We start from the raw sequence: 12,455 nt of genomic DNA on the forward strand, positions 1-12,455 counted from the left end.
TGACTTCTGATATACTTATTTTGAGTTCTTCATAGGTGTTGGCGTTCCATATCTTGGCTCTATACAGCAACACCAGTAAAATGATAGTATTAAATAAAAAAAATGAGCACTTGCATTCTTGACAAAAAAAAAAAAAAGATCTTGGTTACTGGTCCTGTCATTTCCCGGCAAATAGAGGGAGAAGAAATGGAATCGATGTCAGATTTTATATTCTTGGGTTCAAAGATCACTGCAGATGCAACTGCCTCCATGAAATTAAAAGATGCTTGCTCTTGGAAGGAAAACTATGACAAATCTGAACAGCATACTATAAAGCAGACATCACCTTGCTGACGAAGGCCCATATAGTCAAAGCTATGGTTTTTCCAGAAGCAATGTATGGCCGTGAGGTTTGGGCTATTGACGCGGCTGCTGCAGTGGTGAGCATGAGACCAGCTCAATACCCTTAACCCGGAGGCGTATTGATGAGGCGGGAGACAGCAAGATCGCAGAAGCTCCGTTTATTAAGTGCTAGTAGCTTTCTTTTATATCCTTAGTAACACCTGATCAAAGCATGATGTCCACGTGATAGCCAATCACCAAGTCTGCTGGACACCTGCAGCCCTCGTATCAGGGGTATGAGTAGGATTTTTCTCCCAATGAGAGGAGAGCCAAGCCAACCGTGGGAGCTGCGTGTCAGCAAAGGAGAGGTCTTGTGAGACTTTCTTGTTTTTGCCACGCAACAGGTTGTGACCCTCAGCTTCTGCCAAGAGAAGCTAGAACTCCCATGGGAAAATTCTCCCAACAATTCCCCCTTTTTGTTTTTTAGAAAAGGCGTTGTTGTGGATATGTGTCCATTAATATGTGTACTTGTGACATAACATTTTTAAACATGGAGATCATTACTTTCAAAAGACATCCGACTATATCAGCATAAAAGTAAGCACACTACAACAATTACCATAATCCAATACTCAAATGACCCCCACCAATTGGAGGCATTATCAAACCAATGTAATATATTGTCTGCTGTTTTATCAGGATCCAGGTCCTCTTTAGAAGCCTTTTTGCTAGTGAGGCAGAGGAGGCAATCAAAGAAACCAATAGAGTGATGCCCATGACAACACAGCTGATGCATCGTTTTTCTCAAATTAAAGTGAGGGGATTGTGACTCTCTTTTTTCTTAATTATGGCATCGAATACATGGTCAGATTTAGTGTGGTACCAATCCTTGCTTTCTACAGGAAGCATGACTACATGAGGACGCATGATGACAAACACCGTTTGATTGACTATCAAAGGTCCTAGGCATTCAGATACTCTACAGTTGTGGCAAGTAACATTGTAATAATCGCCACCACCCTCTCTGGTGATATTCACCTTATTTCCCCACATAAAGGCATAGCACTCCCCTAGACATGCCTGAGAGCCGAAAGTATACCCAATGTTGGTCCCGTGGCACCACGAGTGTGGTCCAAGCACACCCCTCCAAGCTCCAAATTGTGACCCAAGTTGTTGGATGATTGTTATGTTACCCATGGCTGCAAAAGCCTTCCAAAGATCCCTCCAAGATTTTCCTATTTCAGGAACCCATACAGGTAAGGGCAGGGAATCACATGTCATGCCGTGAGTGTCATGCCATGATTGAACAATAGTCCCACCTAAGTTCATACAGAGGCGATGTCCAACCACACAAGGTTCCGCATGAGGCCAGCCAAAACCAGAGTCATTGTTCACCTTACATTTGTCCAGACCCCCCACACGCAGGGAAGTGGCGTTGGAGCAGGGCGTCCCCTGTCCGCTGAGTAGGTGAAGCTGGTATGGCCCCATGTCGGGAATGTTCACAGCAAGGGCAATGTTCCGAACTTGCATGCAGCCCCCCTGGCTGTCACCGCGGGACCAACAAAGCGGCTGCTGCACGGACAGTCCTGCAAAGTCACACCCCGCCATTTGCACAGTCTCGTTGTTTTTCACCTGGAGGTCGAATTCATCTCTTACTTCTCCCAGGCAAGTATTGTCAAAAGATGTCATCTGTTCCCCAAATACTTTCCATCTCCCTGGCTCAAAATAACCGTGTTCCATGAGCCAAGGGGAGATCCTTCTCTGTCGTTTTCTTACCACGGGATACGCCTCGGAGATCTCTTTTTCTGAGATTGAAGCTCTGAGCTTACTGGCGCTAAACTCTTGGAAAAGTAATTTTCTGCTCGTGGAGCCTTTTCCTCCTGCCCCACATTGGGCGCCAGCTGACACGGCCGCTGCAGTGGTGAGCATGAGACCAGCTCAATACTCTTAACCTGGAGGCACATTGATGAGGCGGGAGACAGCAAGATCGCAGAAGCTCCGTTTATTAAGTGCTAGTAGCTTTATTTTATATCCTTAGTAACACCTGATCAAAGCATGATCTCCATGTGATAGCCAATCACCAAGTCTGCTGGACACCTGTAGCCCTTGTATCAGGGGTATGAGTAGAACTTTTCTCCCAATGAGAGGAGAGCCGAGCCAACCGTGGGAGCTGCATGTCAGCAAAGGAGAGGTCTTGTGAGACTTTCTTGTTTTTGCCACGCAACAGGTTGTGACCCTCAGCTTCTGCCAAGAGAAGCTAGAACTCCCATGGGAAAATTCTCCCAACAGGCTATAAGGAAAGCTTGAGCACTGAAGAACTGATGCTTTCAAATTGTGGTGCTGAGGAAGACTTTTGAGAGTTCTTTGGACAGCAAGGAGATGAAGTCAGTCAATACTTAAAGAAATTAATTCAGACTATTCACTGGAAGGCCAAACATGGAAGCTGAAGCTTAAATTAGCCCATAATGAGAAGACAGGACTCATTGGAAAAGACTCTGATGTTGGGAAAACTGAAGGAAAAGGGGATGGGAGAAGATGAAATAAACAGGTAGTGTCATGGAGGCAATGAATTTGCACAGTCTTCAGGAGATGGTGAATAGAAGGACCTGGGATGCTACAGTCCATTGGATCACAAAGAGTTGTATGCAACTGAACCATTTTATAACAACAACAATAACAACAAATTCTTGGCACCTATGAGGCCCTAGACAGGGCTCTAATTTGGGCTAGTCTATTTAAAAAAAAACTGTTCCAACCATTCTAGAGGCTGAAGAAGAAAGCGATAAAGTTTTTTAAAAAAACAAAACAAAACAAAACAAACAATATCTGACATTATCTGAAAGCCAGAAAAATGTGTTCATGTGGACTTTATATTTTAAAATTGCACAAATTTCTTTACTTTTAAAAAAACCTTACTGAGAATATACTCAATTTCTCCATATTTTTTTTGTTCTTACTGTCATTTTGTTCTAGAGCTTCATAAACATTCTCTTAGGTTTTTCTAAAAATCTTTGGTCACATTGATTCCAAATGTGTAATTACAAAAATGAATACATTTAGATTTTTGTCTTAAGATTACACTCCAAGTTTCTGTTATTTTTAATGCTTATCAACAAATAGTGCCCTTCTAAAATATAATAAGAAAACTAAAATTACTATAACACTCTGTTCTCTCTCTCTCTCTCTGTGCATGCTCTGTTGTTCTTTCATGCTGAAGTAACTTTCTAACTAGAAACATCTGTTGATAATTGTGAGTACCTGTCCTCCATTGGTTGTTGAAATAATTCTGGTTGTGCCCCCACACTGCTTCACATACCACAGGAACCAAAGGGCAGAGACTTCATGCGTCTCAGCAGTGACACAGAGATTCACAAACAGTGTGGCAAGCTGTTTGGCAGATCTGTATAGGAAACAAAAGTGAAATTATCACCGCAATCATCCTCAGGGGAGAGCATGTATTTCATTCTCCAAGAAATGTTCAGAAGAAAAATTTAGATGACAAGATGAAAATTAATATTGTTAAGCTCCTCAGTCTAAAGATGAGGAGCCCAAGATCAAGCAATGTTATGTGACTTGAGAGGCAGCATGGCATAATGGATGGAACACTCTTGGTACGACAGTTCTTTTCACTGACAGTAAAGCATAGGTCCCACCATGCCACCTCTGTTATACTCAACAAACTGTAGTTGTTTCCTTCTGTTACCAGGATTAAACACAAAATCTTTCATTTGACTTTCACCATCTAGTCCTCCTCCCCCAACCCCCACCTTTCCAGTCTTCTTACACCTTATTACCTCCACCCCCACCCCTTCGATCCAGTGAGACTGGTCTTCCTACTCTTCCACAAACAAGATACTTTTTCTCTTGGCTCTGGGCATATTCTCTGGCTGTATTCCATGACTGGAATGCTCTCCCTCTTCATCTCTGCCTTCTGGCTTTCTTCAAGTCCCAGCTAAAATCCCACCCTGTACAGAAAAACCTTCCTAATCCCTCATAATTATTTCCTATTTATCCTGTATATACCTCATTTGCACATATTTATTTGCTTGTTTCCTTTATTAGTGAGCTACTTGAGGGTAGGGACTGTCTTTTGCCTTTCTTTGTATCCCCAGTGCTTGGCATAGTTCCTGGCTCACAGTAGATGCTTAATAAATGCTTACTGACAATACAAATAAGCAACTAGCAGCTTTAAAGAGTTGCCTGGGGCACTGAGAGATTTAGTGACTTGTTCACAATCACAAACCTAGTATGTGTGAAGAGGCAGTATACTCTGTCACACTGCTGTTCCTCATATTGATGAAACAACAATTTCTACCCTCAGTCCCCATAATGCTGTTCCCCAGTCATGTTGACACTATGCCAGACACACTGCTCCATCTCTCCCCCCAGCCACCTCTTTCTTGTACGTGTTTCTTTCTTCTATTACAATATAGGTTCCTAGAGGGCAGGGACTGTCTTTCTTTTTGCATCTGTATCTCTAAAACTTAGCACAGTCCCTGGTATGTAGTAAGTGCTTAATAAATGCATTTTTGTTCATTTATCATAGAGTTTTGAAAAAAAATTATATTCTTTTTACCAATCATATCTTACTAAAAGTCACCCTCGAAACAGTGAATTCTGAAATGTTTCACATTGTTTCTGTACTTCAATGGATTTGTGATCTCACTGATAGGGGTACTCTGACCAGTGATACAGACTAAAGACAATTCATGCCTTTTCATACTCTGTGACTTTTGTCCAGGTGTTTCTATAAATCCTTTATAGGTGGTCCACTCAATGTGTTTTGGTGCCTCTTCCAGATCGTCAAACATTTCCTGGGCACCACTGGCTGTCTAAGGACTATCCCTCACCTTCATTAGTCTGCATTTCTATGATAATAAGCAAGGCAAAATGATTTATGATACTTAGAATCTATGACAGGTGAAATTAAAGGTCCTATCATAGAGACCCTTAGTTGCAGCTCTGGCTAAAATCCTTCTGATATTCATTACATTCATAAAGTTTCCCCGTCTGCTGTACAAGACATAATTCTTAAGATGTTGAGTAAGTTCTATGCAGTAGTTGAAGACTTTCTTCAGTATGAACTGATGTTGAGAAGGCATTTGCTCTGGGAAAAAGTCTACTCTCCTTTATAAATGTTATACATGGAATTTTCTGATACACAGCTCAGTTGTGTGTTCTGATTAAAGTTGTGTGTTCATTATATTCACATAGTTAATCACATTATCTCTTAATCTGATGTTGAAAAAAGTCACAGCTTCAGGTGAAGGCTGCTTCCTATCTATTATATTCATAAAGTAACTCTCCACTATGAATTTTCTGATGGATATCAAAGATTGTACTCAGAAGAAAGGTCTTCCCACTCTCATTACATTATAAGGTTTCTCTCTAGTGTGAATTCTGTGATGTTAAGTAAGCTGTGAGATTTGTTGGAAGACCTTTACACTTTTATATCATTTATAATTCTTCTCACCACTATGAATCCTCTCATGTTCAGTAAGAAATGTGTTTTAGCAAAAGACCTTCCAATATTCGTTACATTCATATGGTTTCTCTCCCATATGAATTCTCAGATGCACAAAAAGTTGGGTGCTGCTGTTGAAATCCTTCCCACATTCATTTATTCCACATTCTCTCCCCCATGAATTCTCTATGTACAATAAAGTTTATGTTCAGAAGAAAGCTTTCCCATATTTATTACATTCATATGATTTCCCTCTACTATGAATTCTCTGGTGTATGTACCTAAGTTGGGTGCTCCTACTGGAAGTGTTTCCACATTTATAGAGTTTCTCTCTAGTATGAATTATCTGCTATTGAGCAAGGTGTGAGCTCCTCTGGAAGACCTTCCCATAATTATAACATTTTGTAAGTCTTCTTTTCAGTATACAGTCTCTGAGTTTCAGTGAGGTTGGAATTATAACTGAAGGACTTCTACCCTCATTATACTTAGGGGATATTTTTGAGCAGATTCTAATAGTTTCTGAGGATAGTCTGAAGCTCTTTCCATATGTATCACCTTTAGGGAGAGTATTTCCTAATGATGCTTTCTATTGTGGAAAATGTACTGGTCTCAGATTAGCAATTCTGGCACATTTACTATGGTCATACCCTCTCACTTGATTAAGATGGATGATTTTTACTAGTTGAGAATGTTTTCCCTTATTGCTCTGTTCTCTCTCCAACCTGGCAGAACATTGCCAGGCTTCTCATAACTTGGAGATATAGATACTAACCATGAGAAAGCTTCCCAGGACTCTCTCTAGGGATAATTTTACCACAGAAAGGCACAGCTTGGGAACTGATTCCTGGTTTTTAGGTGTGGTCTCCCAATTTGCACAGCAGATTTCAGGGACATCCCCCACCACTAGCATCTAAGGTGCTTCCCTTTGCCCTAGCTGGTGGATCATATCTCTTGGAAATGATAAGTCCCAGGCAGACCAAGTTTCTGGAGTTTTCCTGCATTACCTTCCTATACAGCTCACTCAGGGAAGGATCTGGGTGTTTCCACTCTTCCAGGGTAAAGTTTACAATCACATCCTGGAATGTCACTGACTTGTGGGGAGTTACTGACTACTTATTCCACAGTCAGAAAGGAATCTGGATATATTGGCCCCTGGAGACCAGAGGCAGAATTGGAAGTCCTGTGCATGTGTACTGGTTAGGTACCCTGTGGCCCTGAGGGAGATCAGGGTCCCTACTGCAGAAACTTGGAATTCTAGAAGAATCAGCTACATGACTGACTTCCAGTACAAGGCAGGAAGTGGAAATGATAAGACTGTTCTGCAGGACAAATGTACCATTTTGGTATGGTAATGCAGAGGTAGGTATGATATTGCAGAGGCAAAGTTGATGCATGTATATAATGGGTACCTTCCTACTAAAGCCAATAGCCTCAGGAGGCCTGACCACTTAGGCCTTATCAGACAAAACAGCACTGGATGTCCCACCTTCCCTTCCCTTCTAGTTCCTACAAGGCTGCCAAGGGAGAGAGATGAGGTCTCTGGTCTTCTGCCCACAGTGACTGCTCAAAGTCTTTACCTTTCTCTCCTTTCAGAGCTGTGACCTGATACCATGTGTTTGTCTTCTAATACCATTAAAATATAGCAAAACCATGCATAGAACCATTATCATTTTAACCTTTAGGACCCTAAAAGATAGCAGGGTTCTAAGAACACATTTGTTTATTATTGCCATATTAATATGTAAACAATTCATCCCCACACATTCCCTTTCAATTAAACATGTATGTGTACTGTGTTTCTCAGCTCAGATACTACCTTCTTTTTTTCTTTTTCAGATACTACCTTCTTTAGGAGGCCTTTCTGGTTCCCCCCACTGCTAGAGCCATTCCTTTGAGATTACCTTTCACTTACACTATTTATCTTATATGTACTTTTTTTTTTGGTATGCTCTTTGCTCCATTAGACTGTGAGCTCACTGAGTACAGGAACCATGTTTTTGCCATTCTTTGTATTCCCACCACTTAGCATACATAATAAGTGTGCTACTGACACATAGTAAATGTTTAATCAATGATGTATAGTATTTGCTTAATAAATGTTTGTTGACTGACTCACAGACTTGCCCAAGGTAGTATAAGAGTTAGGATTTGAATTCTACAAATTCAGGATTCTTTCCATAACACCATGTTCTCCAGGTTCACCTGCTTTGTAGCGAAGCAGTTACTTTATAAAATCATCATCACTATCTGACAGATACAAACCTGCAGCTTTATAGTTAACAGCTGCCTTTAAAATATTTCAGTTCAGTTTGGCAAGGAAGTCAAGCATGGAATAAAGGAATAAAAACTGAACTTGGAGACAGACCTGGGTTCTTATTCAGGCTCTGTTAGTAACTGACCAGTGTTGCTTTGGGCAAGTTACATTTTCTAGGCCTTTTTCTTTACCTATGCAATGAGAAGACTTGACTAGCTGATCCTCACTGTTATTTCCAGTTCTCAATTTCTATGACTCTTAAGTATTTATTGAGCATCTGCTAGTGATAATCCCACTGTAGTGAATATAAAGTATTAGGTATGGGCCCTGACCTAATGCCAGCAATTTCACCAAAAATGCAAGATCTCAATTGAATTATTGTTGTTGTTGTTATTGAGTTGTGTATAACTCTTAGTGATCTCATTTAGGGTTTTTGTGGCAAAGATACTGGAGTAGTTTGCCATTTCCTTCTCCAGCTCATTTTACAGATGAGGAAACTCAGGCAAACAGAGTTAAGTGACATCAGGGTCACACAGCTAGTAAGTGTTTGAGGCGGGAGTTGAACTCAGGTCTTCCTGACTCCAGGCCTGGCATTCTATCCACGGCACCTCCTAGCTGAGGAAAGACCTAAATTGAAAGAGTAGGTCATGTATGACTGCTCATTTAGTGTAGAGGAACAAACATCAGATAAGGAATCAGGAGACCTATGTTTGAGGCCCAACTCTGGCATTTATTAGATCTGTAGGCATGGAAAAATCATTTAAACTCTGAGTTTCAGTCCCACTAACTGGAAAATTCAATAATCGTTGCATTATTTATAATAAACATATCATAGAGTTGTCATAAGGAAAGGACTCTATAAATCTTAAAGTCTATTTTTATTTGTGAATCATAATAATAAATGTGATTTTGGGCAGGACACTTAAAACAGTACTTATTTGCAATCATAATAATACCTAACATTTACATAACACATTAATATAAGATTGCACGTAGGTGACATACTGTTGGAGCTGAGACTCTAAGACCATTTTGCCCTACTGAGTCAAATGTTTCTTTTTTTGAACCAATAAACAATAATAACAGTAGAATCTTGCATTTTTCATACATCTCAATGAATTGTGAGGCTGGGAAGATAGAATTTGCTACATAAAATTGTAAAAACACCACTTCCTTGGCATATTTTCATCAAGGATGTCTAGATCTACAGATACAGACCATTCTCATAAAGATTGGTACAGCTGAAACAGAAGGCAAAACAGTACTTAAAGATGTCTCCTTAATCACCTTTTTTTTTTTAGTATTAAAAGTACTTGATCAAGTACTTGATCTTTTTCATTTTTTTGTAATGTTGACAGTGAAGTATCTTTCACACCTATAGTTAAGATTTGATCATACAAAATCCTCTGGCAGATAGAACCAGAGGCAACTTTGTTCAGTGATTTGCATGCATCAGTGAATTAATCAATATTCATAATTTCTCATTCTTATTACATTACCAATCCAATTTCTTTGCTGGTCACACATGTCCTGCATGTTTTCCCTAACAAATTACAAAATGTTGATGATCACCATTGTCCACATCTGTTCACATCCATCCTGTTTGATGAAACAATCAGTCAACAGTCATTTATTACACATTTACTATTTGAGGGGCACTATGCTAAGAGCTGGGGATAAAAAGAAAAGCAAAATCATGGTCACTGTCCTCAGAGAGCTCAAATGAAGAGGCATACTTCTGAAATATAGGAAGCAGACTCAACAGTGATGAGATAATATGGTGGTCAGTTATAAAATTGAATTGGTTTGGTGTGAGAATCAAGAGAATCAATTGGATTCTATCTCATGAATACTGACTCCATCTTGTGCTGCCACATGTATTATCTGCCATCTTTTTTTCTGTAAACCACCCATGAGAAACTAGATGGTATAGGCCATTTAGTGTTTCAAACAGCTTGACTGAAACTCACTCTTCCCCCCTCTCAACTTGGAAAGCCCCTAATCTTTCCTCTAATTAGAAATCAGATTACCTAATTTTGTATCCTGGTTTGCATTCTTTTAATAGTTTTTTTTAATTAATTAGTCTTATTTGATTAATTGTTTTTAATACATAAAAATTTGTCTCACTCTGTATTCAGGGTCTTTAGGCTGAGGAATCCAATGACCCATTTGTAATGTCTGTTTTGCTAATAAATCTTACAGCTCAGATTTGTGTTTCCTCGGTTATTATAAATTATCCATCACAACAGCCACCTTCCTAAAATGAAGCACTTCTCACTTAAGACAAGTGAAAGAGTGGAAAAATATTACAGAAGCTACTTTGCAATATAGATCTTTCCCCATTCTCTTTTCCCTGGATGGCTTGTTTATTTTTCTTCATGAAAAATCCTACAAATCTAATCCAATATGGAGCAGTTTAGGCGCTTGAAGGGATTTGTTTTAAATCTGCCTGTTTTTAATCAGAGCTGCTGCTATACCACCAAATGACCAACTGCTATGACTGCAAATGTTATGATTCTTAACAGTAATTACCTGCATTTCTAATTGTGTTTTCCTTATTTATTTTTCCCCTTAAATGATGCCCCAGGATGTGCCAATGCAATAAGGGATAAGAGAACACTATAGCAAATGCTATTTTCACTTCAATGCAATATTCCAAATGAATGTTCGGGTATTTGCTTTTGATGGATGACAAGCTTTTCTTTGATAAGAGAGATACTGCTCAGCAATTGCTAACTCTCCATTTACTTCAAGGGACATTGCAAAATTATCATAGTAAAATTAACTTTAAATCACTTAAATTAAACTTTTAAAAAAAGCTATGCCACCTAGCAATTTTGAGGGGTTGGGGGTGAAGAGGCAATAATAGAAAAGAACCAAGCACTATAGCTTGTCAGCTTGTCACAATTACATAAATGTCAGCAATTATGGATACATCTGTTGATTCTAGTCCCACATATACACAAGAGCAAGTTTCAGTACAACAGAAAGAGATTCTTTGCCAATGGGATCATCGATAAGCTGAAAATACTTTTAAAACAGTCACTTTGCTTTTTCTGGCCTCAGTTTCCTCATCTGTAAAACCAGAAGTTGTACTAGATGATGTCCAAGGTTCTTTTGACTCTTAAAGTCATCTGAAATATATCTATTTCTAATCAGGCAGATTTCTCATCTAATCTATGTTACCTGTTCATTGCCTTTTATAAATATTATTATGAAACGGAGAGTGCTAATGTAGGAAACCAAGGGACAAAAGGCACATGAGAAGTGACAGTGTAGTCTTCCCTAATTTCTCCCCTCAATCCAAAATTGTGATGAAAGCTGTTCAAATATTATCTTCATTTTAATATTATCATTCATATTTTGGCTTCTAGGTGGCGCTGTGGATAGAGGGCTGGATCTGGAATCATGAAGACCTGAGTTCACATATGGCCTCAGACACTTACTAATTATGTGACCCTGGGCAAGTTACTCTGCTTGCCTCAGTTTCCTTATGCGTAAAATGGGGATAATGATAGCAAATCCCAGTGTTGTTATGAGGATCAAATGAGATAATAATTGTACTATATAAAAATGTTAGCTCTTATTATTATTTCTTTGCACATGAATAATTGAGGCATAAGGAGAGTAAGTGGATTGCCCAAGGTTACAGAGCTAGAAAGCAGTAATACTGGAACTCAGGCACAAGTCTCCTGACTCCAAATCTGTTGCTTCTCCCACTATAACTAGTTAATTAACACTAAAGGAGGACCAGAGGTATGATGGATGATTAAGTAAATCATGTTTTTGAACTGTGCCTTCAGGCTTGTAAGTGAATAAGGCTATGTCTGATAGTCTGAGAACTTATTCCAATGAAATTATGAAAGCATACTACTAAAACCAGCATTGGAAGACCTTGCAAAGTTGTTCATTTTTCCCCATCCTGTCTGTCTACTGTTTACTTTCAACTCTCTCCACTCTGCAAAGAACCTCATGATAGGAGATTTGTGCCAAAGTTTCCTCAAAATTCCCTGGAGCATTCTTAAATATTTAAAAAATTTCTTTTGCATACAAGATCACATATTAGGTTCTTAATAAATATTTAATGAATTGAATTGCATGGAAATAAAGAAATATCAAGCTCCTAAGTCAAGCACCCAAGAAGAATAACGACCTAATTTTTTAATAATTTTAACAAATTTAACAGTTTAATAAATTGGAGTGCTCAAAAGCACTACAAATGGATATATGACATATATAAAGGGTGATATCAAAAACAGATTAGGGGAGCAATGAAGAAATTACTTTTCAGATTGATGGATAAGGGAAGAGTTCATGACTAAACAAATCTTTTTGAGGATTATAGAAGATAAAATAGACAATTTTGATCATATAGGTTGTTTAAAAGTTTTTGCACAAGCAAATCAAAATTTAGTT

At 38.9% G+C, this 12,455-nt stretch overlaps 1 protein-coding gene across 2 annotated transcripts in view; it reads right to left on the reverse strand.

Moving 5' to 3' along the window:
• LOC114052800 (amine oxidase [flavin-containing] B) overlaps positions 1-12,455 on the reverse strand; it is a 144,885-nt gene that overhangs the window by 28,762 nt on the left and 103,668 nt on the right. For both annotated transcript variants that reach the window (XM_027875517.1, XM_027875518.1), the window contains exon 6: positions 3,580-3,721. In XM_027875517.1, the coding sequence (XP_027731318.1) occupies positions 3,580-3,721 (142 nt within the window). The remainder of the gene's footprint in view (positions 1-3,579; positions 3,722-12,455) is intronic.

Source organism: Vombatus ursinus, unplaced genomic scaffold (assembly GCF_900497805.2).
Source record: "Vombatus ursinus unplaced genomic scaffold, bare-nosed wombat genome assembly UNPS02014809.1, whole genome shotgun sequence".
In the NCBI taxonomy this organism is placed as follows: domain Eukaryota; kingdom Metazoa; phylum Chordata; class Mammalia; order Diprotodontia; family Vombatidae; genus Vombatus; species Vombatus ursinus.